The sequence below is a fragment of the Lycorma delicatula genome, chromosome 7 (genome assembly GCF_047948215.1).
Source record: "Lycorma delicatula isolate Av1 chromosome 7, ASM4794821v1, whole genome shotgun sequence".
NCBI classification, from domain to species: domain Eukaryota; kingdom Metazoa; phylum Arthropoda; class Insecta; order Hemiptera; family Fulgoridae; genus Lycorma; species Lycorma delicatula.
Window position 1 is genome coordinate 21,911,460 of NC_134461.1, and position 27,996 is coordinate 21,939,455.

At 29.1% G+C, this 27,996-nt stretch overlaps 1 protein-coding gene across 2 annotated transcripts in view; it reads left to right on the forward strand.

Moving 5' to 3' along the window:
• Nucleotides 1-27,996, forward strand: part of LOC142327293 (PAX3- and PAX7-binding protein 1) — a 74,510-nt gene that overhangs the window by 21,788 nt on the left and 24,726 nt on the right. For both annotated transcript variants that reach the window (XM_075370196.1, XM_075370197.1), the window contains 8 exons: nt 141-289; nt 1,454-1,530; nt 4,633-4,856; nt 9,421-9,610; nt 21,100-21,235; nt 24,290-24,460; nt 25,909-26,111; nt 26,292-26,454. In XM_075370196.1, coding sequence (XP_075226311.1) covers nt 141-289; nt 1,454-1,530; nt 4,633-4,856; nt 9,421-9,610; nt 21,100-21,235; nt 24,290-24,460; nt 25,909-26,111; nt 26,292-26,454 — 1,313 coding nt within the window. The remainder of the gene's footprint in view (nt 1-140; nt 290-1,453; nt 1,531-4,632; nt 4,857-9,420; nt 9,611-21,099; nt 21,236-24,289; nt 24,461-25,908; nt 26,112-26,291; nt 26,455-27,996) is intronic.

Genomic DNA, 27,996 nt, shown 5'->3' on the forward strand with positions numbered 1-27,996 from the left:
ATGTATTATGTATCTTTTATTGACACAGTTTACAGTTTTGACTTCAGTTGATTAGCACACAATTTCGGTTTTGAATGTTTGTTTTGGGCATTTGGTTTTTTTAAGTATAAAACTTAGCCGTTTTTTTTTTTTTTTTTTAGATTTGATGGAGGATCAAAATCAAGATTAATAAGAGAAGATGAAAATGACAATAGTGATGATGAAGGTGTAAGATTAAAAATGTCGTTAAATATGACTGCTGCAGATAAAGAAAAACGTAGGGAAGCTTTTGATGCGGCACAAGATGATGGTAAAGTATTTTTTAAATTGATTGTTATTAAGTCGCTAATGCTATATTGGTGTCACTTACTGTATTATTTCCATAATATATGTTGTAGATTTTCCTTTATATTGATTTACATATATTTTAAAATAATGAAACAGATTCTGAATTCCATGTAAGAGGATATAAAAACTAACAATGTTTCCATGTATGGGTAGCAATAATATTACCTATATTGTGATAATAGCATTCATATTATGTACTTGATATCTTTACTCTTATTTTAATATTTATAAATTTTAATTATAATAGATGCAGTTTATTTTGTCTGGTTTATTTTGTCGGTGAGATTAACAAATGAATTAGAACATGCCATAAACTAGGAAGACTATTTTATAAAAAATTACTTTAGTTTGTTTTGGAATATATGGATTATGACATTGTTTATAATAAGTAAAAAAACAAAATATCTGAATATAATAGCTGTACTGCAAATAATAATACTTGAACAGATCCAAACCTGTTCATTGGTGAATGCCAACTGAAGAATACTTGGGTGGCTATATATGTAGTTGTCATAAAACATTTGAATATTTGACAATTTGAAAAGCGGAAGAAGGATTCAGGCCATAAACCAATCAAAATAAATATAATCTCTTTTATATCTTTATGTATTAATCATATGTTTAACTTGGTTTTCATAGCATTTATACGTCATAGTGTGCATTATATTTTTATAAATTACATAGTATAATCTTTATTATATTATGAAGTTTGAAAGTAAATTAAAAAAAAGAAAAACCGTATGTAGTAAATATACTGCATGATGTTATTATGGAGATGTCAGTTATAAACTTTCTATAAATAGCACTTCTTGAGTTCTTCTGCTGCAGGCAAGTTATTACAATTTAAAGAAAAAAAAAAAACAGAAAATACCATTACATTTCTTTCTCAAGTTTTGCAATGACTGGATTGATGGTAATACAAAAATCTGGTAAATACAAAATATTTTCACCTTAATAACAAGCAATATTTACTGTAGAAAAGAGTATAACTATGATAATTGGATTTTCATCATTAACAAGTGTGATATTATAAGTGCATGTAAAATATTTCAATTAAAATAAATTATGATTGATTAATAGCATTAATAAGCTGATTTTTATTTATTTATTTTTTTTTTTTTTTTAGAGACAGATGATTTAGATAGAGGTGAAGATGACGAATGGGAAAAACAACAGATAAGAAAAGGAGTCACTGGAGCACAGGTATGATTTTAATTAAATATTAATAAAGTTTTGCTGTGTTCACATGAGAGTGTTAAAGTGAGTCAGCAATTAAAAATTTATCATAAATGAAAAAGAATTACTTCATTTTATTTTATATGAAATTAGATTATTTTTTAAAATATCATCTCAAAGATGCTATCATTTTGTTTTGAACATTCCAACCGTCTAGTGCAGGTGTGTCAACTCGGTTTAAACACTATCCATTTAATGCAACTGGTAAGATTCACACAGGCCACATCACATTTACAGATTTTCTTAAAATTATATTTTGAAGTGAGGATTTGGAATATGGATAGGATAATTGGAACACATTAGGTAATTAAGTGAAATTAAGGTAATAAGTTATTATATTGCTATATAATTGCTTTTATTTAAACATTTATTTAATTTAATGTATTTATAAAACTAAAATTAACTTTTTTTTCAAACTTGCCAGCGCTTTCGTCCTACTAGTTCTCCAATATCTGAATTCAGAGGCTGAGAACAGACAATCATCATTATGGCAGATAGATGTTTATCAGTTAATCTTGATCTGTAGGTCATTATAGTTAATTTCATGGATGAAAATAGTTGCTTACACAAGTATATACTCCCAAACTAGCACAACATTTGTGCAGCAAACTTTTTAATTTCCAGATATTTTTCACCTAAGTAAGAAATATATTTTGGAAATTCTTACTTCTTGATATTTGTCTTTTAAAACTGAATTATTCTGGAAATCAATTAATTTCTCTTTATCAAAGTGGAAGTATTTTCAACTTCAAAGGAAAAAGGCCCAGTAAAAAGAGAATACATGTTTTGTAACTCTTTGAAATCATTAACGTCTATCGAATTCATTTTTGATTTCTTCAATTTTACCATAAAAATGAGCAATTTTGATTTTGTGCTTTTAACTGCTCACACGTAGGAACGTTTTTTTGTAGATTATTTTTAAACAAAGTCAGTTTTTGTACAAAACTTTTTATGGCATCTTACATACTCGTTATTTATTGATCTTTGCCTTGCCTTGCGATGTAATTTTAAGATTATTCAGATGACCTGTAATATCTGTAAAAATGCCAGATCTTTCTACCCATAAAGGATCTTTTATAATCGATATATTTTCATTTTTTCTCATCTTCCATTTCAAGAAATAGGGGTTTACCATTTTAATTCAACAAATGATCAGTGCATCACTATTTTTGATTTTGATGATATATGGTATATGATAACTACTCAACCCACCTTGTAGTGGCAAAAAAATATTTTATGTTTAAAAAAATCTTTTATGTTTAAAAAAATCTTTTGTCGCTAGTAATAGACTATTTTCTAACTCGCCAACATGTAAAAACAACCATTTTCATCATTTGTTCCATGAGCTTTAGCATTCTTATCTTGCATCATACAGAGGGTCAAAAAGAACTTTTTGGAAAGAGCAAAGATGGAACTTCATCTTAGTGTACTCAAAATTCATTTAGTTACATAACCAAATTTTATAATGTTTACTGAAGTTACGTTTATAAATTGTTTTTTAAAATTTTTGGCCCAAAATAAATAATGAATGGCTTAGGATAACAGGTCTGATTTTTACCTTTTAACTCTTAGGTACTAGTAGTACTTATAAAAAAAATATTGGACTGTTACAGTGTCCTTCATTAAAAAAATGACTGCCAAATTGTAAGATTTAAAAAATGTCTCATTTTTGGAGGAGCCCAAAAACCACATGTGGGACAGGTGGCAAAAATCTGAAATGTTTACAGCAGTACTTTTTATGTACTTCAAAACCACATAAAATTTATTTTGTTACTCAAACGGGTAGATGAGTAATGAAACCAACAAAACCGCTAAAAAGATCGTTCTTTCCAACCATAAACATGTATCCAAAAATACTGGTGTTATGTATTTTTTCACATTATAAAAATTATAACTTTATTTATTAAAATGAAATAATTGATAATTAATAAATAGTATTAAAGAATACTAAATTAAAGAATGATAAACAATTCAAATACATTAACAAGTTGTTGAATTCACTTTTACCTTATTTTACTCCTGCTAATGGAAGTTATGAATAAATCTTGCACTTTTTGATAACAAACTCTTTTTACCACAATATGCGCTTTTTGTTTACTTTCTATTTAGAGGAGGATATATATATTTCTATAATAGAGGAGGATATTCTTGGAAATTCTAATATATTATATTCATCCTTATAATATAGCTGATGAAAGTGAATTTTCTCTTATGCTTTATTTCTGTTATGTCTTTAAATTTCTGGTATAGCATTTTGTGGGGGGTGGGCATAATTCATACAGAGTACAGTAAGTGTGTTGTTCTTTATAGGACTGAATATTTTCCTTAAAAATTTTTCTTTCTTTTAAAATGCCTATGTTAATCATTATCAAACATTCTGGACATACAATGATTTTAGAGAAATCACTGCATCCAAACGCCTTAATTTTGCATTCATAGAGATACATTTTTTGTGTACACATTTTGTATTAGAATTCGATTATGTTCGTTCGATTTCTTAGTGCTATTTTTTTTGGTAAGTCCATTCTATAATTTCTTCAAGTTATGTTAACTTTTAATTTCTCTATTTTTTCATAACTAATTTTTAAAAGAAGTTGGAGCATTCTTGATATTTGTGTTAAAGAATTTGCAGGCCTATTTTTTGTGCTGTTTCTTATAGTACGTTTATTTGTTCAAATAATTATAGATTTTAAATATTATTTTTGGGTTGTAACTTTTGTAATAAAATATTGGAGGGAGGTTTAAAATTGACGGATGTGTACAGTATAAAATAAGAAGTGTATCTTTTTATGATGAATTTTCAAAAAAATGTATCATGTAGTTGGCCTTTTCCTCTATTAATAGACACAATGAAGCCTTGGTGATACCATTTTTTATCACAATTAATGCTGGTTCTGTATATGTAAGTTTATTCCATTATTTGTAATCCACCAATACACACCTACATACATACATACATAAATACAGAACATGTTTTTGACTAGTACGGATACTATCGAAAAACTGATTACTTCATCACTAGCTTTAAAAAACTGTTACTTTATTTATTACAATTTATTTTTCTTTCAGTTGGTTGCAGTTCAGCAGGAGAGTTTGTATTATCAACAGTTTATACCGCAAGAGACTGTCATGGGTGGTAGTACAGCTGTTGGTATGGCACCAGTTGTTCCTATGGGAATACATAATGTACAACAGGTTGATTGTACTGCCGTATCAGTATTTCCCCCACTACCTACTGATAATGATACGACTGGTGGTGATCCACCTTCTGTCTCTAAAAAGCTTAAGGACAGGTAATAATTTTCTGATTCATTTTTGTGAATTGCTCTTAAAGGTAAACAATTTATATAAATTGTAATAATAACCTTTAAAAGAATCAAGTAGCTGTGAAGTGTAGATGGTCTCTGAAAAGAATGAGACAAGGATATTTTCTTTTATTGTTGCTTTTCAACTTATATACTAAAGGATGTGGAGGAAAAGTGAATTAAGAAAAGTTAATAATATTATGATTTGCAATCGTATAGTCCTTTTAGTGGAAATTGAAAATGTATTGAATCAGATCTTTCTAAGTTGATATTGCATCTGCCCAATTGAATTTTTCTTATCTGAACGAGATTTGTAATTACATCGCATTTTGATTGAATGAAATGGTTTAAAAAAATATATAAAAATGAATGTTGTGCAATATTTTGTAATTGCTGTTTATGAAATGTGTTTTATGTTATTATTACTTATTAACATGCAGATCTATTCTAAATCTTTCTGATTTTACACATTTTCCTCTCATCTTACCTAATTCTTTTATCTCCTATTTCATTATATTCTTTTGATTTTGTTATAATTCTAATTTGTATTTTCTTAAGACAAAGTTCAATTCATGATTTTTATGTAGTTTTTTCTCTCTCCTTTGAGCTCGTTTAGCTAAGCTATTTTTTTATATTACCTAACTATTTTATTAAGTGAATATATATCTTAATACTAATGACAATGAATCAGACTGTCTTTTACATCTCACATCACTCTCTCTCCCCCCTCATTGTGTGTGTGCGTGCGTGTGCGCACGCGCAGTGTATCTGTTTCACTCAGATTTTTTCTTCATATTTTATGCTACAGTCTCGTTTTTGTTTTCTCAATTCTTTCTTAGCTAATGTAGTTGCAACCCTAGAACTGTTCAGCAGTTCTTGTGGACTATTCTTAACTTCTTGAGCATTTACTCTTTTGTATTGCCTCTGAAGTTTATTTATTTGATTTCACATTTCTTCAACATATTTATAGTACATTCTCTTATCTATTCTTCCTTATATCATAGTTTGTTTTTTAAATCCTTCAACTCTTTTAAAGGGTATGAAGGTTTGGTTTATTCCATTTATTAATCTATCCTAATTTCTTACAACACTTCATGGTACCAAAGATAAAATACCCTATTCATTCGAGTACCCCTGCACTTTTTTTCTTGGAATTGGAGAGAAAAATAAGGGTGCTGGGCTTACTTGAAACATAGCCTTTAGCCAGGATAATTTATGTAAAGTAAATTTTTTCTTAGAAGTACCTAAATTCAATCACATAAATATACTTACATTAATATCTCTTTTATCAATACTGGATGCTGCTTTTCCAAAATACATCCTTAATTATTAACATCCTGCATTCGAGACTGGTGTAAGAAGACTTAGTAAGTAACTTCTGGTGAAAGGCACTGGTAATAAAAGGGCTTTTCATGGCTTTAAACCAAAATACACAGACATAGAAAAAAAATTATATGACTTCGTTATGAAAAAAAGGAAATGAAGTTACGCTGTCACTACAGAAATCGCTAAATCATTGAATAAAGTTGATTTTAAAGCAATTCGTGGATGGATAACAAGATTTTTTTGCATGAAATGATTTGTCAATAAGATGAAATACGACCATTTGTCAATGACTTCCAGACACTTATGAACAAAAAATATTACATTTTCACAAATACATAATAAATCTTAGAAAAGATAACGACTATTTGCCTTCTCAAATAAGAAACGCTGATCAAACCCCCGTATATTTTTAAATGCCATTTGTCAAAACCGTAAACAAAAAAGGTGAAAAAAGTGTTACAATTCGCACTGGTGGTAATGAAAAACAAAGGTTTAGTGTTATGCTTTGCACCACACCTTTGATCAAAATGATCAAAATTACCTCCGTACATTGTTTTTAAAAGAAAAAGTCTTCCTACCATACAGGTAAATGGAGTTATTATCAGAGCACAGGAATCAGGTTGGATGGACAAAACCTTAATTTTAGATTCGATCAGGTGTGTATGGCAAAAGCAATCAGGAGATTTACTTAATAAAAAAAATACCGGTATGCTAGTAATTGATAGTTATCGGGGGCATACGACTGATAAAGTGAAAGACATTTTAAAAAAGGTTATGACATACCAAGTAATAATTCCAGACGGATTGACATCTCTATTGCAACCACTAGATGTCTGCATTAATAAACCATTCAAATCTGCATTAAAACAACTGCATAGTAAATGGATGGGTGATGAAAATTTCTTTCTCACACCTACAGGAAGAATCAAACGCCCAGATTTTAACCGGATTTGTGTTTGGATAAAAGATGCTTGAGAACTTGAGAAGGTATTTCCACGGAATTAGTAAGGAAAAGTTTTTAAAAATGCGGAATATTTAATGAACTTGATAGTAGTGAAGAACTTTGGCAGAGCGATGTGGAGACTACCGGTAACTCTTCTACAGACATTGACAGTTACAGTGATTAATTAAAAATAAAATCCGATATTAAAAAGTGTATTGAAATGATCCTTTTCAACATGATACTTTCTTTTCATTTTACTGGCCTACTGATTCTGAACTAAACTAGTACTTACGGTAATTAATTATTAATGTAATATTAATATTGTAATTTAAATTAATGAATTAAATGCTATATTTTCTGAATATTTTCGTATTTACGTATTTTTTTATCATATCTGTTGCACGGCAGTGGGGGGTACTCGAATAAATACAGTATATGTGATGTCATAAATTCATTAGAATAATTCTTTGGGAGCAGCATTTGAAATAATAAATGTATAATTAAAACTCTCAAAAGTGGCATTTGTATATAATTGTAAGTTTAAATACATGGTGATTGTAATCTATAATTTTTTTGTAATTATAAATTCATGAATTAAGGGTTGTGTATGGAACATTGTATAGCATATTTGTAATGGATGAAAATGTCAAGCCAGGATGGCAAATTGATTTAATCATAAGATTTTCTGTTACCAAATAATCTTGCATGGATGTAGCCTAGGATTATTCATTTATAGGCAAAATGCTACTAATAAAACAATTTAGATGGTTGGATTTCGTTATGCTTTCATGGTGATAATTATTGACATAACAGTTATTGCTGCTATCATGCACGTAGTTTTGCTGCCACCTTCTAAGAATTTTATTCAGTTTATAAAAATGTTTTCGGTATCTTTACAGCATCTAATTTAATATAGCTTAGAAGAAACATTTGTGTAAGGCTATTACCAAAAATTTGTATGTTAATGGTGTATTAAAATGATTCTTGGAGCCATTATTTTTGGGTTTAAAACAAAATTGGTATGAAGTCTCATTTCACTTTATGTGTATATATATATATATATTTTTTTTTTGTAAATATTTTTATTTCATATATTTCTACATTTATGTTGCAGCTTTCTCTTTAGTATTTTTTGACTGATGGATTTTTTTGAGATTACTCAGATGTAAAACAGATTTTTATTTTTGGAATTTATTAATACTGAATTAAAATACAAAATATATTTATTACTTTCCTACACAGTCTCCCTGTATTTCTGCACATCTTTCACAATGTGTCAGGAGTTTGGATTGCTTCATAAAAAATTTGAGGACTTGTCATAAGCCAATTGCGAAGGAGATTGTTTTTGCTCTTTACTTGGTGTTCTCCCACTGCCTCCTTCAATGGCTCAAAGAAAAAGAAATCTCAGGAGGATAAATCTGGACTGGGGATCTGTACTGGGAATGTTGGGATGTTCTAAGGTCAACAGTAAATTTCTTCTGTAGTACTAATGATTGAATGAAGCGTGGTGTTGTGAAGGAAAATCAAATTGAGATTAGCTTAAGTGTTTTTTGTTCCTGTAGGCAGCTTTTACTTGGTCTAAGAAGTAGAAGTAATATTACTCCCTAATGTTTGTGGAGAAAATCGATTAGCAAATATGGCTTTCCAGTCCCAAAAGATGGTTACAAGGTATTTGGCTGACAGAAACGTTTTTACCATTACAGAAGTCACCCTCCTACACCACTCATACCTGCTGATTTCAAATTTCAACTCTGGAGTGTAGTGATGAGAACCCATGTCTCATCACATATTAATATTGGGTGAAAGAAATTATTTCTCATCAGAATTGATTCAGGAGCTTTAGACAAATTTCCTTCTGGTCTGTTTCTGATTTTGGGTTAAAATGTTTAGATCCCACCTCGTATGCATCTACCGAAGCCTAGGTGCATTGTGTTAATGGAATGGACACTTCCATGACTGTTCCCCATGTTTGAAGCAGTTTTATCTACCATAAGATGCTCTTGTTTAATGAGGTCGTGGCTTTATGGATTAATCAAATATTGTCATCCAACACACTTATTCTTTACTCAGTTTCTACAGCTTCACATCCTTTAAATATTCTGGAAATATACCACAAACTTATACATATGATCCAGGGATGAGGATTTAAATGCTTTCCGTTTAGTCATTTCTCTATCGATAAAATGAGACATTTCCCTTTAATTAATTTCTTTTTACAGGGAATTCTGCATTTTAGATTGTTAGTTATTTTTACACTGGACATTACCGTTAATTGTTTTCCAGGTTAAATGATTTAAAAGAAGTTCATAGACGCCACGTATTGGATTATGAATCGATGGAGACTGAATTGAACGAGCTGAAGAAGGAAAAGGAAAGGCTGAAAACGGAAGCTCCGACCTTAGGAGATCGTTTCCGTTTCTACCAAGATTTGCGTGGGTATGTCACAGACTTGGTAGAGTGTCTAGATGAGAAGGTGGGTCTGTTGAGTTGATAAGATAATAGTGTCTTCCTTGGGGCTGGGGGATTTGTGGGAAGTAGGGAGGGAAATTGATTATTGAATCAAATGGAGATTATATATTGTTTTTTATTTTTTTATACAAGGTCAGATAAACCATTTAAAAAAAAAAAATTTAAATTGAGTAAGGTTATGCAATCTTTAAATGAATTACAAACATTATCATGGTCTTTAGGAAGTGTTAGTTCGAATGGAATTATTTACCCAATTTTGGAGGTTGTAGCACACTACTTTTATTCAGGGGTATATTTTTAATGGGGCATTTGAAGATTTTGACTAGCTGTCTCTCCTAACATGTATAGTATATTAATGCATATAAAACACAATAAAATAATATATACATTTTAATATTTATGAATAAAAATTTGCTTTTAATTTAGTGCGATTGATTTGTCATTTATTGATGGGAGATGAGTGTACTTTTAGTTTTAGTAGTTTTAGTTTACTTAAACAGCCCAGCAGGGCTCGACACTACTTAGATTCTTGACCAGTAGTTACTCTGTCCTTTCTGACTTCTCTTTCTGATATTGTTCTGTGTTGTGCTTCAGCTCTCTTTTATCTATCATTTCAGTAACATCACTTTATAGTTTGTACTCGTCCTTCATTCCACGTTTGGCGTTGCTAGTACTGTTATCTATGTTTATTGTTTGGCTATTGTATACTGGAAATCGATTTTTGTTATATTAGGAAAATGTTATAAGGATATTTTCTGAAAAAAAATTATTGCAGTTTTATGATAATGCAGTGAGTTAAGCAAAAATGTAGTTGTCATATCGCTGTTTAAAATAGCATCATCCTTAAGGTTAAGTCGATTGAATAAGTGCTTACTTTTCTTTAAAGGTGAAATTCAACCAGTTCAAAGATAAGATGAGATACTATATGAAAAACTTTAGAGGAATGAGGATAGGGACAAATATAAAATGGGGGTTTGTCTATCTGCTTTCTGTTAGTCCCAAGCTGTTACTGATATCAGATGTTTTAGAACATCTGATATCAATACTAAAAAAATTCGAAGAATGTTTGTCCTTAAGAACATGCCAGATATATGGTAGAAAATAAGGGATGAAATAGTTTGCAGTTATATCTCTACTCGTTAAGGTTTCTGATTTTATAATTTTTTTACATGATTAAATGGTTATCTGACCTTGTCATCAGTTGGAATGAATAATTTGTTCAGGGGCTATTTTTAATCTTCTCTGTTTTGTTTTTTAATTTTATTTTTATTTTTTGTATGGGGTAATGAATGTGTTATTTTCAGATATTTGACATGTGTGCTTTGTATCAAATTTTATTTTAACTTTACCGGTCTCCTGTACATTTTAATTAAATTTTTCACCTTTTTAGCTTTTTTTAAATATTTTTCTCTAAATTTTTTCTATGCGCTCTTCTTGACTGAAATTTAGGATTTTTAATCATTGACAGATTGTAGAGACCATTCATTTTGTTTCAGCTTTTGGATGTGAATGCAGCATCTATTATCACAATGAAATTAATTACATGTGTTTATTATTCAATGAAATTGTACATAAATACTCCTTCACTTGTGTAATACTTCATTTACAATTGTCAACATTTCAATACATTATTCCTCTTAAAAATAAATGTACAACTTTTTCTTCTTTTCTTATAATTATTAATAAAACATCACTATTATTATATTGTGTCATGTCATGGTAAACTTTCTATTTTACGTACCCATTTGTGAGGTAAGGAGTTAAATTCAAGATAAGGAGAAAAATTTTCATTTGAAATTTAAAAAATTAATTATAAAAAAAATTATACAAATTTATATTTTTTTAAAATTTGCTTTATAAATTAAGTAAGGTGACTGAAGTATAAAATATGAAAATATTTTCAGATTTTTTTAATGCGTGTTAGTTTTTTGACTTTTTTAGTATTTTTTTTTTTTTTTTTAATTTTGATTGAATAAAGTGTTATTGATGAAGAGTATATAGCATGACTATTTTTTTCTTTTATAGTTTTTGGAAGAAATTACTATTAGTATAGGTTTTTAAAATTTATTTATTAATTAATGTTTGTTTTAAATTTAATGATTTATATTATGAGATTTCTAACTTCCAACGCTGATTTGCCATTTTTTTAGTAGCAGCTTATATTTCTCCATAATTATTTTCTCTACTTACAGTTGGCCATACAAAGTCTTCACAAGCCATACACCTATTAGTTCCAAGAAAGTGTTATTATAAAATATATTGGTACTAGCTGTCATCTATTCCCTGTAGTGGTTGGGAAATTTCATTTAGTTTGTCTTCTTAAGAAATTAAAAAAAAAAAATTATATTTCATACTTTGTTGGTGTTAATGTTGTAGTATTTTTAATGTAATTGTAATTATTTAGCATAAGTAGCTACATTATTGCATTTATTTTTTAATGGAAGTTATGTAACATCATATAGGAAGGCTGTGAAAGACTTCAAGATAGGCCAGGTATCAGTCAAAACAATCATGATCAAGAATTTTTTATTCAACAGCTGTTAGATTATATCCAAAGATATTATGTTAAATATACTCCTCTTTATTCGTTTCAAATAGAAATCAAAAGAGTTATTTGTGGTTTACAGATAAATTGATATTTGGTTCCTCATTTCACAAAGTTAGCAATCACTTATTTCTTGGAAGTTTAACATTTATAAAAAGTTCATAAAAGTAATATAATTTAAATTTGCTTACAAAAGAAAATAAAAGAAACCATTTAAAAAAATAATAAAAACCATTTAAAAAAATAATAAAAACGACTATAAAGAGAACTATACATTTGCATATTTTAAATAAATTTGATTTTCCTTTAAAATCAAAATGGATTGTAAAAACATTTATGTAATGGTTTTACTTAGATAAAAAAATTCTGTTTAAACCAGGTTTCCATTACAGGGAAATAAATAATAATAATCATCTGATAATGTAATTTGATTGAAATTTTTGATTGTAGTATTATATCTAACTCTTAAGTAAATTCGATATCATTACGATTCACAAAACATTAAAAATATTTGACATGTAAAATAAAATTCATTGTTGACATTTTATCATTTAAGATTATATGTTTGTATTGAAAATTTAATTAAAAAAAAATTTAAAGATTCCAAGTGGACAGAAAAAGTCCACACTATATATATAATGTGTAATTTTGGTTTTTAAAAGGATTGTTGAAAATGAAGGACATTCAGTAATTAATGAAACAAATGACAATAGCAGAAAAACAGTTAATAGAATAAATCAAAATGTATGATATTTTAAATCAGCTCCTTGACATAGAAAATATTTCAAAATGTTATTCCATTTGAAAAGTTTACCTTGGAAGAACAACAGCATGCTGTGATAAGATTATTTTCTGAAAGTGTAAAACTGACCAAAATTCACTTCTAAGAAAATTAACCTTGAAAATTTTTATAAGTAGATCGAACAGTATAAATCTGGTACAGGTTTAACTGACTTTCGTTATTCAGTAGACTGGTTTCGAATGACTGTATAATCACATTAATCTTATTTGTTAAGACAGACTCATAAGAAAGATACCCTATTTAACATTCGCAAAGAACTTAAACGATAGTTTTTAATGGAAGCTAATATTTTTATAGATTGCATAATAACTTGTGAAACTTGGATTCATTGTTTTGAGGCAGAATCCAAACAGTGTATGGAATATAAATATCCGAGTTCGCCTGCCTGGAAAAAATTCAAAATGTATAGTCAACTGGTAAAGTGTTGCTAAGAGTGTTTTGGGACTAAAAAGGCTCAATTTATTGCAATTATTTTTAAGAATAACATACAATTAATAGTAAGTACTATTGTGACATACTAGAAAATAAAGTGTAACCTGGAATAAGGAGGAAACATTTTGGCTCTTTCTCAAAAGGTGTAATTCCCACCCACATCCCATTTAAAAGACATGATGTGGTATTCATAAGTTGGGTCAGGAGATGTTGCCACATTCACTTTACAGTCCCGATCTCGCACTATTAAATTGCTTTGCTTTGTGAGGTTTTTTCTAAAGGTTTTTACGTGGCACAAGTCCAGCAGCAGTGAACAAATCAAGAATGCCTCAAATTCTGAGGTGAATGATTCTTTACTACTGGAATAAGAAAGCTTACAGAAAAATGGGACAATCATCTAAATGTAGCCAGAGATTATGTTGAAAAGTAGCATTAGTTTTATTGTTATTGAATAAATTATAATTCTTCTATAGTTATTTGTCTCTTAAATTATTGAACTAAGTTTATCAGAGCAATATGATCAGTAAATGATAATGATAAACTATTATATGGGGATTGTTGATTAGTACAACTTTAAAAACATTAGAAGTAGGTAAATACTATCCATTTTTATATTGGAAATTAGAAATCTCAGATTATAATTAAATTTATTTTTAGTTTACATTCAGTATTCTGTTATATTATGCAGCCTTCTGATAATTATTTTTAATATATAATTGTGTATAATATTGTAACTTTAATTGTTTTATAATATGTATATTTTTGAATTAAGATGATTGATAGTCACAGAATTTACTCTTTTATTAATTAATATGTAAATTAAATTTTCATTCTTCTATCTTTGCACGTCATCAACTCATGGATCATAGTTATAATGAATACAATAATGATGTTAATAATATTAAAAATAAAGCAAAGAAAAAAATGAAAGAAAAGAGTAAATAAGACAAATCTACCGTTGCAGTTTACTAAAAATTAATTCAGTTTAAAAAAAAAGTACTCTAAAAAGGAACAGAAGAGTACAGGTTCTAACTGCTTAGGTTCATCCTGTATCAAACAGTAAAATTATGGGACCCCCCCCCCACATACACACACACAGACAGAGAGTATGTGAGAGAGAGAACTTTAAACTAAGATTATAACACATTGAAATTCTAAACATATTTTATATAGTTACAGTTCTGTTCTAGTAGCAAAACATGAAAAAATATTTTAAGTACAACTATCATAAATAAATCTAAAAAAATCCAAACCACACCCAATTAAAAAATAATTACTGTAACTAATCTGTATTAAATTCATTAAAGGTACAAAGTAGAATTTTTTACTAAACTAAACTCTTTAAATAATCATTTACATATTAAAAAAAAAAAAAAAAAAACTTGGGTCCTGGGTAACAGTAAACTAACTCCTACAACTCAATTGTTCCATGACTTGTGGAATATGTAAGGGAATAGCATACTGGAAGTTGAAATCTGTGAATTTAAGTTAAAATGCCAGTCACCAAAACTATTTTCAGTGAACAGTTTTTTTACAGACCATCAAAATTAAGAATGCTGAATGCAAAATCTGTTTGTGGTTTCTCTTACATGTAGAGATAACTGTCTAGAAAACTAGAGAAATATTTCCTCCATTATAGCGATTTAGAGAAAGGCCTATATCTCAGACTTAGGATATAACTAATATTCTCACATATGGTATTTGTACACTACAATTTACATAAGTTTAACATTTTTTGGCTTATCTTAAAAAATCTGGTCTTAATTTCTTAATGCAAAATGCTGATTTTGATGTAAGTTCAATTGAAATAATTTTTTTTTATTATTGTTTATAGATATTATTTTTGATTAGGTCAAAGTTATATGATATAACTAATTAAAAATATTATTGAATAGTGTAACAAGTGATGCTTTCTGTTATTTTAATTTCATTTAGTATTAATAAAAATGAGATAAAATGACCTGTAATCCAAACAGACTCTAAAGTAAAGACTGTTTCATTGTAAAAAAATTTACTCTGAAAACTTTATAAATATTTTTTATTTCTTTTAAGCTACTATTTCTAGTAAGCTACTTATACTATTTCTTTATATAATTGCCACATGAATTAAGCGTCAAATAATGGGCAGGCAGGAGTAGGTTTCGTGATGAACAAGAAGATAGGGAGGAGAGTGGAGTATTTCAAGACGCATAGCGATAGAATCATTGTAACAAGGATAAAATCAAAACCTAAACCGACAACAATTGTTAACGTCTATATGCTTACAAGCGACCATGATGATGATGAGGTAGAGTGTGTATACGAAGAGATTGATGAAGCAATTAAACACGTAAAAGGAGATGAAAATTTAATAATAGTTGGAGATTGGAATGCAAGTATTGGAAAAGGCAAGGAAGGAAATATAGTGGGTGAATACGGGCTGGGCAAAAGGAATGAAAGAGGGGACCGACTTACAGAGTTTTGCACGAAGTATAATTTAGTAATTGCCAACACCCAATTTAAAAATCATAATAGAAGAATATACACTTGGAAAAAGCCAGGCGATATTGCAAGGTATCAGATAGATTATATCATGGTTAACCAAAGATTTAGAAATCAACTCGTTGACTGCAAAACTTACCCTGGAGCAGACATTGATAGCGACCATAATTTGGTGATAATTAAGTGTAAATTGGGGTTTAAAAACCTGAAGAAAAGGTGTCAGATGAATCTGTGGAATTTAGAGAAGCTTGAGGAAGAGGAGGTAAAGAAGATTTTTGAGGAGGACATCGCAAGAGGTCTGAGTAAGGAAGATAAGGTGGAAAATGTAGAAGAAGAATGGGAGAATGTTAAAAAGGAAATTCTTAAATCAGCAGAAGCAAACTTAGGCGGAATAAAGAGAACTGGTAGAAAACCTTGGGTTTCAGACGATATATTTCAGCTGATGGCTGAACGTAGAAAATATAAGAATGATAGTGATGAAGAAAGTAAAAGGAACTATCGGCAATTAAGAAATGCTATAAACAGGAAGTGCAAACTGGCGAAAGAAGAGTGGATTAAAGAAAAGTGTTCAGAAGAGGAAAGAGAAATGAACATTGGTAAAATAGACGGAGCATACAGGAAAGTTAAGGAAAATTTTGGGGTACATAAATTAAAATCTAATAATTTGTTAAACAAACATGGTACACCAATATATAATACGAAAGGTAAAGTCGATAGATGGGTGGAATATATTGAAGAGTTATACGGGGGAAATGAATTAGAAAATGGTGTTATAGTGGAAGAAGAGGAAGTTGAGGAGGATGAAATGGGAGAAACAATACTGAGATCTGATTTTAAGAGAGCATTAAAAGATTTAAATGGCAGAAAGGCTCCTGGAATAGACGGAATACCTGTAGAATTACTGCGCAGTGCAGGTGAGAAAGCGATTTATAGATTATACAAACTGGTGTGTAATATTTATGAAAAAGGGGAATTTCCGTCAGACTTCAAAAAAAGTGTTATAGTTATGATACCAAAGAAAGCAGGGGCAGATAAATGTGAAGAATACAGAACAATTAGTTTAACTATTCATGCATCAAAAATCTTAATTAGAATTCTATACAGAAGAATTGAGAGGAGAGTGGAGGAAGTGTTAGGAGAAGACCAATTTGGTTTCTGGAAAAGTATAGGGACAAGGGAAGCAATTTTAGGCCTCAGATTAATAGTAGAAGGAAGATTAAAGAAAAACAAACCAACATACTTGGCGTTTATAGACCTAGAAAAGGCATTTGATAACGTAGACTGGAATAAAATGTTCTAAATTTTAACAAAATTAGGGTTCAAATACAGAGATAGAAGAACAATTGCTAACATGTACAGGAACCAAACAGCAACAGTAATAATTGAAGAACATAAGAAAGAAGCCGTAATAAGAAAGGGAGTCCGACAAGGATGTTCCCTATCTCCGTTACTTTTTAATCTTTACATGGAACTAGCAGTTAGTGATGTTAAAGAACAATTTAGATTCGGAGTAACAGTACAAGGTGAAAAGATAAAGATGCTTTGATTTGCTGATGATATAGTAATTCTAGCCGAGAGTAAAAAGGATTTAGAAGAAACAATGAACGGCATAGATGAAGTCCTACGCAAGAACTATCGCATGAAAGTAAACAAGAACAAAACAAAAGTAATGAAATGTAGTAGAATAACAAAGATGGGCCACTGAATGTGAAAATAGGAGGAGAAAAGATTATGGAGGTAGAAGAATTTTGTTATTTGGGAAGTAGAATTACTAAAGATGGACGAAGCAGGAGCGATATAAAATGCCAAATAGTATTTTTAGAGTGTCGCTTTATATGGAAGTGAAACTTGGACTAAGGCATCCTGGAATAGTCGCTTTAATATTGGAAGGACAGGTAGAAGGGAAAAATTGTGTAGGCAGGCCACGCTTGGAATATGTAAAACAAATTGTTAGGGATGTAGGATGTAGAGGGTATACTGAAATGAAACGACTAGCACTAGATAGGGAATCTTGGAGAGCTGCATCAAACCAGTCAAATGACTGAAGAGAAAAAAAAATGAATTAAATAAAATGAATTATCATAGCGATACACCAGCCTCAATATAGCCTTGTCTTATTCTTATGCTGCCAGTTCATTTAACCGCTGATTAATAGCATTTTTAAGTTCATTGTAACTCATTAATTGCTTACCACTCAAAAATTCTTTCAATTTCTCAAACAAATGCTAATCAGAAGGAGCTAAGTCCGGACTGTATGGTGGGTTATCGTAAATTTTCCATCCAAATCTACTCAGTTAATCATATGTTGGACATGCATTTTCATGCAGTGGGACGATACCATCAGTCAGCCACCCTCATCACTGTCAAAGTTTTGCAGTAGGTTTCTGCATTTATAGTAATTCCACGTGGCGTGAAATCAATCAGCAGTATGCCAAACTGATGCCAAAAGACTGTGGCCATCAGTTTGCATCCAAATGCCTATGGCTTGACCTTTGTCAGTCTGTTTGGTGATTGAGAATGACACCTTTCACCTTTTCACTTGACTGCCTTTTTTTCTGGCATGTAATACGAAATCCATGTTTCATTGTCGATAACAATTGAATTAAGGAACTGTCACCTTTTTCTGTGTAGCGCATCAAAAATTCCAAAGCAGATCCCATTGAGATTTTTTTTGATGTTCCATTAAGACATGCAGCACCCGACATGCACAAACCTTTCAGAAGCCTAAATGGTCATGAACAATGCGACCGATAACAGCTCTTGAAACATCAGGAAAAAGAAGGGCCAGGTTGGAAATCGTTGAGCGATGATCTTTTCTGATTTCATCGTCAACGTGTCTTTAGTGATTATTAAGGGCCTCCCCTGGTGTTCTTCATCATGCACATTAATTCTGTTTCATTCATTCATTACATTATCACCGTATACAGCAACCAACTGCCTATGAATTTCAGCTGGCTTAACGTTTTGATGTTTTAAAAACGTATGACTCCACGTATTTCACATTCGGCAGCAACATCAATTTTCCTATTCATCTTATAACGTAACAATTCACACGTAGTCAAAGATACTACAACGTGACAACTTACAGACAACAATGCAGTGTGTACATTATTAGCATGGCTGTAAACGACAGGTTTACAAACCTTAAGGAGAGAAATCTCTCAGCAGTCTTTACTTTAGAGATGTCCCTCATAGAGAAATTATTTTACAGCTAAATGCATGTGCAAGAGTGATAACCTATCCACTTCTGTCCAAAAGTTTAAGAAATTTTTCTGCATTAATAGATGTGAGAAATTTTGATGAGGGGGACAAATAATCTATCTACTTTGTTCAAAGTACTGCTTAATTAGGCATCAAACAATCCTTTCTGAATTAAAAATAATGTTTTTTTTAATTAAATTTTAAAATTTTATTGCAGATTGTTTCATTTTTTATGCTTATAAATTTGATGTTGAAATTGGATTTAAGTGTTATTCATGTATAACACAGGAAAAGAGTTTTGAATGTTACACTAAAAAGTTTTAAACTTATAAAATTTTATAATAGTTTTTTAAAAATATATTTGTATATAAAAATATTGATATTGTTTTTGAAGTAACCATTAATTTTCATATAAAAAATTGAAGTGATTTTAAATTGTTTGGTAGAATAGTAACATTAAACTTTGCATTAAAAAATAATTTTGTTTCAGTTTTAATAAATTATGTGTTTTTTAGTACAAGCAAATGTGTTGATAATTTTAAAAAAATGTTAAAGTTTTCATCAGAATGTGTTTTATAGGTTTTTAATATTATTAGTTTCTCCTGGTACAGTAATGATTGAAAAAAGGCAGGTGTCTGGTGCCATTCTAATTCATTTCATGTTTGTAGAAGTTACATGTTTTTTATTGATATGTTGTATTTTTCTTTGGTGTACCCTCTTTTTACAAAATAGTCATCTGTTCAATTTGTTTCTGCTATATTTGCTTTGGCTTCTGCATCTGTTATTCATGTAGTTTGGTAGTTTTTAATTTTTACTTATGACATGACAAAACCACTACAGTAGTCTCTTAATTTGTGTGTGCATTTATTTTACGCAGTTTTGATTTTACTTAGTAAAAGCATATGAATTCAGTAGAAAAAATTTGTTTACATGTTAGGAAAAATGTTAATAAGATTTTATTTCAATTTCTACCTGTTTTCTGTTAAAGGACAATAATTGAGTATTAGTAATACATTGCAGGTCAGTTAATCAGAAACTAACCTCAAATTTCATATTTTTCTAACATATTGACTTATGAAGTTTTTATTTACCTGAAGTTTACTGGTACTTCCACATAAATTAAGGGGCTACTGTTGTATCCTCTGTTCATTCTTTTTCTTGTACTGTCTCAATCATCTTTTGTCCGTCTTTTTGATCCATTCTTTACTAACTTTATTCGTTTAAATCATATCAAGCAATATTACTTCATTATAGGCTGATGTCATTACTTTAATTCTTTTCCCAGTTTTTCATTGGCATTCATCTCACAATAATACTCAACAAATGTTGTTCAGTTTTTCTTTTCAGTGTGTATAACTTAAGTTATTCCCGCTTTAATTTGTAAATTTACTCGTATGATTTGGAAATTGACGTAAATTCATTTTGTCTTCTATTTTCGAATTCTCCCTGAAGGAAATATGTGTTTTTGCTACAGTTTTGTTCTGCATTGTTTATCTTATTTCTTTATTCTTTATCTCAAAATCTGTTACTATGGTTAACATCCTCATAAAAGGAAAGTCAAAACAGGATTTTAGTTCTTTAGATGCCTCTAATTAGAAATATTTGAATAAATCATACATAATACTTGTGCTTCCATTAGAAAAATCTTTCAGCTTTTTTTATGCCGCTTCTAATATAAACTTAAATGCTTGTTTTTATTTTTATGTATTCTTAAGTAATATTATTTACATTTCTAATTCTTATGAAAATCATTTTTGCAGCCCTTCACATTTTTATTCAAGAACTGTATTTACCTTATTACTGTATTCACTTTTTGGAATCCAGGTGTTTTTAATGAAAGCTAAATTTGATTTTTATTATAACTTAATATTACATATTCTTGTTATTTCTAAACATGTCGAAAGATTTTTTAAATAACTGTTAAATTTGTTAACGCAAAGATTTGATTAGAAAAAAATCTCTATTCAGTTAATATTTTTTATAAATTTATAGAAATTTGTTTAATTAATTGATTAACCGTTTTGCTTTACAGGTTGTAATATTGTTGGCGTTGGAACAGCGTCTTAATAATTTATATAGTCGGCGTTGTACAGAACTGACGTCTCGTAGAAGACTCGATGTCAAAGACCAGGCTGAAGAAATGGCTCCAGCCTCTGCCGCATCTTCTAGTCAGTAAACTTGCACTCTGGCCTCTACGGCCTTTGTTGTCTCAGTTATCTTCTACCAACATGTTTTAAATTTAAAATATTGTAAAGCATAACTACCCAAACTGGAATTAACAATGACAGCTCTTAATTTGGATGACTGTGTTAGATACTGGCCTATTTAATGAACTTTATCTGACAGTTGCTGCTTGATTTTGTTTCTTGTTAACTCTTTATCCATACAACATTCAAGAAAAAATAAGCACGTGTGTGCATCTGCACACTCGTGCGTGAATTATGTATTATCTTTGTGAACAGATGGCCTTAATTTTTATATTGTGTGTTTGTGTCATAATGAGAGCAGTGTTATTGATGTTCCTTTCTTAAATAATGAATGACACCAGATGTATTAAAAATCATCTGATGCTAGTGACAATGTAAGATTCTCCAAGACATTTAACAGATGTTTATTTTGTTGTTTAGGAATTATTTTAAGTTTTTTTGTATGCTGTAATGAACTACAGATATTTCATCTAAAAAACATATATTAATGTGTATTTTTTTAGTCTGTTTAAGTCTTTCTTTATTGTTAGTTTTATTTAAAAGTTGAAATAAAAAATTAGGAAGATGAAATTCAGACATATTTTTATCCTTTATTTTATTCATATGTCAAATTAAATTAAAAGTCTTACTTATAGGGTACATTTCTTCCTTTTATTTTGCTACTCGTTTTGTATAATAGTGATTACCATTTACCAGAGCAATTTGGCATTCACTTGATGCTGTTGTTCTTTTGAAAGCAATGTTGTTGATTATATGAGAGGTGGTTAATTATTGTAACTTATCTTAAGTATCTTAGTTGCATTAGTGTACAGAGTGAATATGATCTGAAGACCCATAAATTACATTAACTAGGAAATGGTTTTAATAAAAAAACAAATGCATGCATTACTGCTTTTGATGTAGTTATCTGAAGGCAAAAACTTAATGAATATTAATCTTTTGAACTCCAAATATGTCTATTAATAAATACTGTTATATACGACTGATATAATTTTATAGCTGTATAACTTTACTCGGTTGCAAAGCTATATGTGTGAAATTATGTATGTATATGTGGGTTAGGATGGAAAGGAGCCTGCACATTACCTGATATGCAACTTAGCTTTAAGTTTGATTTTTTGCACCATTCTAAGAATCATAAGGGATGCATGGCGAGCAGTGAGAAAGGGTTTGCAAATTAAACAAACCTCATCTAAAGGAGTATTTCAGGGGATCACATGGTTGTAAGCATCAATTCTTCTCCAAATTCTTTGGAAGATTATTTCTTGAGGTATCTTTATCCAGAATTGGATCAGCCCCTGTAGTTCATTTTTGCAAATTACCAAATCCGTCCATAAATAAAACTTAAAATTTATAACCGCCACTAAATAACCAATGAAATCCGCTCGATAATAGAAAGATACAGCAGCAAGGGACATTATCCAGGCTCTGCGATGTGTAGGGAGAAATATTGAAACTCCCGCCATTCTTGCGTTCCGTTCCGTTAGTTTATTTTCAGAAAGAAAGGATCAAGGGAAAAGAAAAGAGAAAGAAACAATCAATCTCCCTAATGGTTTATGAACTGCTGGGTTGGGTACATCTGGATTATTTACCATAAGCGGGTATTTATTTGATGTGAACAGACGTTTTTAGCCGCTTCTATTTCTAAACTAAAGATCCAGTCCGCTTTTACCAAATTATATTCTGATGAGGTTTAAATTTTATTATTTGTCTTCGTAGAAGTATTTACAGTACTCATTATTATGTAGAATTAAATGTTTAATCCTAAATTTTAAGCTATTTTTAAGGAACCTGTTTCATTTATACAGTGATCACTTTCATATTCAGGGATATATTGTAGGGATTGGCAAAATAAGAAGGTGAATCTCTAGTCTAGACTTAAATCTTATCTCTAGTTACAGTTTATTACAAGGAATATATATTTTTTATTGACCATTTACCAGTAGTAATTTTTATTAATTTATAATTATAATTTTATGGTTTTAATATATTATGTGTGGCTGCTCTGGAGTGCTTGTTTTTGAAAAATACTATAATTTTTCTCTTAATGTATTGCTTATGACCTTTATTATTTTTTTTTTATGTCTGATGAACAGATATTATGTATGTAGTGTTTATTGATAACACTGTGCAGAATATGTTTTGATTAATGTTTTTTTGTATAACTATTAGTTGATATTGATTTAAAAATGTAAAGGTTATTATGGTCTCCTTGTTGTTCAGTTAACACTGTTTATGACATAAAATTATTAAATATTTAAATATTATTGATGTTATACAGCAACTTGTTTTTTTTTTAATATTCTGATATTTTCTTTTTTCTTTTGTCAACCTGTTTTTTGGCTGTACGTATTTTTTCTCCTTTCATTTTCTAATTGTTGGTTATAAAAAATTACTATAAATATTTATATTGTTATTAAATTTATTTGTTTCTTTGATAAGTGGTCATATTGTGTGATAGTCGTTCCCTTTTTCATACAAGTTAATAATAATAATCTGATTCTGTTTTATTGTAAAATGGGTTCAGTTCATTAACTAATTTTATACTGAAGCATCTGAATAGTTCATTTATTAATTGTATTAGGCTTAACTCCATGTGCATATTTATATTTGTCAAAAAGGAAGTGAGCTTAAAAATTAAATAAGTAATGTTAATTAGTGCTGCCATGTATGTAATTTTTCATTTGATTGATTGCAAAATATAATAAACATTTTTTTTAACTGTGTATAATTTTATAGGATTAATTTTAAAAGTAAAAGAAATTCTGTTATTTCATACATGATGAAACATTTGTACAGAATTATTTGGTTTTATTAACATTAGTTTGTAAGGATTTATTGGTTATGTTGTCAGTTAATTGAATTATTTATTTTTTGTATTACTTTTTCTTCTTTATTTTCGTAACCAATTTTCAAAATGTCTAATAAGTGGCTGTTCTATAGTTTTATTTTTGTGTTTAATCATGTTTATAATTTTAAAGTTTTATAATATAATACGTTAAATTTTTTTTTCAGAAAATCTGAAAAGGGATGAAGAGAGAGTGCGAAGGGCAGCAGAACGGGAAGGACGTAGGATACGTAGGATTAGAATGAGAGAACAAAAAGGAATACAGAAGCATGTCGATGGTTTTTCTAGTGATGATGAAATAACAGAAATGGAAGCTTCTTCATTTCGATCACAAAGAGGTATTTTACTACTTTTAATTTATTTTAAACTGTTACACAATAAGCTGGCCTTAATTTAATTTAGTCTTGTGGATTATAGATTATAGAATAAGTCTGTAATAATTGTTGAATGAGTTTCTTGTTTATTTATGCGCCTGGTAACTGCAGAATGGTTGGATCATTTTTTATGAAATATAAAAAAAATTTCTTAGTTATGTAAGTTATTCTAGGTATGTTTCTGTTTTTTAAATCTTGCCTACTGTATGTTGCCAATACTATAATTAAATGTAATTATGAATATATGATATGATTAATTAATATACAGTTTAAGCAATTAAAACAGTATTAAAAGTTCCATGTTCCAGGTATTTAGTAATTTTCTATATATATATATATATATATATAAACACACACACGCACATGATTTATTTTGTTTGAGTGATGATTTATTTTGATTGAAAATGACAGAATAAAGGATTTGCATCAAATTTTGTAATAAAACAGAATAAAGTTCAGTGAAGTGATGATGTCAAGAAAGATTTTTAGCAAGAATATTATGTTGACACTTAAGATTTTATGAGTGGTGCTAACAGTTTCAAGAAGGTCGAACACGAAAAAAGGGTTGGATATTGTAACACATCAACAGTTGATTAAAATATGAAAAAATAAATAGCTTTGTGATTGTTAATTGTCAGATCACTATTAGGTAAGTTGCCGAACAGGTGGCAATCATTTATATAACTCATGCGAAACAGTTTTGACTGATGAACTTTTGACTCTTCTCACGTACATGAAATGAGTAGTACCAAAATTTGTTCCAAAGTTGTTGAATTTTCAACGATAACATTGCAAAAAAAGATTCATAGAATAGTTATTAGCTGATTTAGTTGGTGACTAAGAATTACTCAGATGTGTCATAACATTTTAAATTATATTAAAATGAAGGTCCAGTTATCCTGATGGAAGCTACCTGAATAACCAAGACTTAAAAAGGACGTACAGTTCAATTAAATGTTAAGGTACCCCTTACTGTTTTTTTTTTCAATTACAATGACACCATCCATTATGAATTCTTACCACAAGGTTCTACTGTCAGTAAACAGTATTATTTAGTGATTTTATGCTACACCAAAAAATTCTTTCCGCAAAAGATTTCAATAAAACATTGGCATAAATGTGTTGCATCCCTGGAATACTACTTTTAAAGTGACAGTATGAATATACTAGAATAAGTAAATTATCTTGCTACTTTTTGTTTACACCTCATATGTTCATTCCAATACTGAAGAGAATTAACAAAAATATGTAGAAACTTTACAGAAAATGTTTTAAAATTGGATAATTTCTAAAATAAGTGTAGATTTGCTCAGGAAGTTGTGTTTGATTGAATCTTAAGTTTTAAGGTTAGATTATATTAATAAGTATTTATTAATAGAATTCTCTTAATTGGAAACCTTATTTTGTTCTAGATTTGGTGGAACAAGATGCAAAGCATGTATTTGAAGATGCTTTAGATGAATTTTCAACTATTAAAGGTGTATTAGAACGTTTTGAAGATTGGCGTAAAATTGATTTGGAGGCATATTCTGAAGCTTATGTTAATCTTTGTTTGCCAAAAGTACTTGGGCCGCTTATTAGATTACAGTTATTAATGTGGAATCCTTTATATCAGGTACATTACTATTTATTAATATTTTATTTTTAATTTTATTTAAATTTGGGCAGTACTATTTTTTTTCTTTTTAATTTAATGTATACTCTTGTTAAATAGTAATAATGAACCATCTGTTAAGCAAATGAATTTAAGGAAAGTATTTGTGTCTTTTACTAATGCATTTTTTTTGTATGGTAGAATAATGGAAGCGGTGGTGATCTAGAAAAGACCGTGTGGTGTCACAATCTGCTCATGTATGGGATTAAACAGATCGCACCAACTGAAGAAGCTTTAAGAGCAGATCCAGATCTGCAATTAGTACCTCGTGTTTTTGAAAAAAATGTTGTGCCAAAATTAAACCGTAAGTATATATTATTATTTTGCCAGTTTTGTTTTGTGTTCTTGATCTATTCTAAATATTAAAGAACTCTTTAGTATCAGTTATGGATATAAGAATTAGAAATTCTCAGAAATATTTTTGGAATTTAAATTTTTATGGTTGTAAAATTATGGACAATAGAAAATCGGAAAGGAAATCGATATTTTTGTGTTACAGGAAGATGTTGAAAATAAATTAAAATAAAGATTAAGAAAAAAATTAAAAAAAAAAACAATATAATTAACAAACTGTAAAATCTGTACACAATATCTGATGATGAAAAAAATAATTAAAATTTCTAAATAGATATTCAAATTACAGTATCAAAGAAATGTTTTGTTAGTTATCAACTGATTGTAATTGCTGCTCAGTAACTGAGATAGTTAACTTATCTCTTCTTAATTTTAATATTATAAATTTGTTTTTATTATTTTGATTAAGTAAGATAAATCTCTACTAAGTGTTTGGAAAAGATAACAATAGAGACTTATAATTAAGTTTGTATATATGTAAAATTTAAAAAATGATAGAAATAGATGTTCTGGTACTCTTTGATGGCGCCATCTTGTAACAAGGTCATATCTTCTGTTCAGAAGGTATTTTAAAAGATATGTATCGTATTTATTATTTTCAGAAAGCAGAATGAATTCTTTTACATGTTTTAAATGTATTCTGAATTAATCTTTTACTCTATAATAATTGTTATTGGTAATGTGATATTGTTGTTTTTATGATTATTAGAACAAAAGAAGTTCTTTGTACTGTTTGAAGTACTTCATCGCTGCTTACCTGAGCTACCAAAATGTTTTTTTACATTTGGATGTACATATGGATATTTTTACATATATTTACAGAATATTATTCCCTGTAACATAGTGATTCAAAATAAAAAAAATACATGACATGAAGAAAAAAAATCTGTCGTTATACCAAACTTCTTGTTATTTATTTCATTTTAATTTAAAGTTTCTAAGAGTTTTACCATGTTTTAACAATAAATTTATTTTCATACAGTTGTAATTGGACTGCAAATCATAGATCTCTGCTCGAGTCTTGTTTTGCCACCATATTGCCTTGAAAACTTTCTCCACTGATGTTCTCTTCTGAATCTTCCTTTACAATCTAACCATTGCTTTCTTGGTCTGTACCAAAAAATCTAAAACTTTAGTTCTAATGCTTTGTTTGTATTTATAGCCTGTACAAATATTTTATTTTTATTACTTATTTCATTTTGATGATTTCTTTATCGCTACTGATATATTATTTGTATATTACTCTATTTTCATCTTCTACTTCATATTTCTTATACTCAACCAGTGAGGTGATTTTTGACTATATCCATCCTTAACTGGTACCAAAATAATTGTGTCATCGGTTACTAATGATGATCTTGTTTCATGGTTTTCTATTCCCTTTCCACTTTGATTGTTGTGGATCTCATATATTATAATAATAATAAAGATTTTATTTATGACCAAAAGTAAAATACAATTGTTTGTGTAAATAAGACAAAAACAAACATCC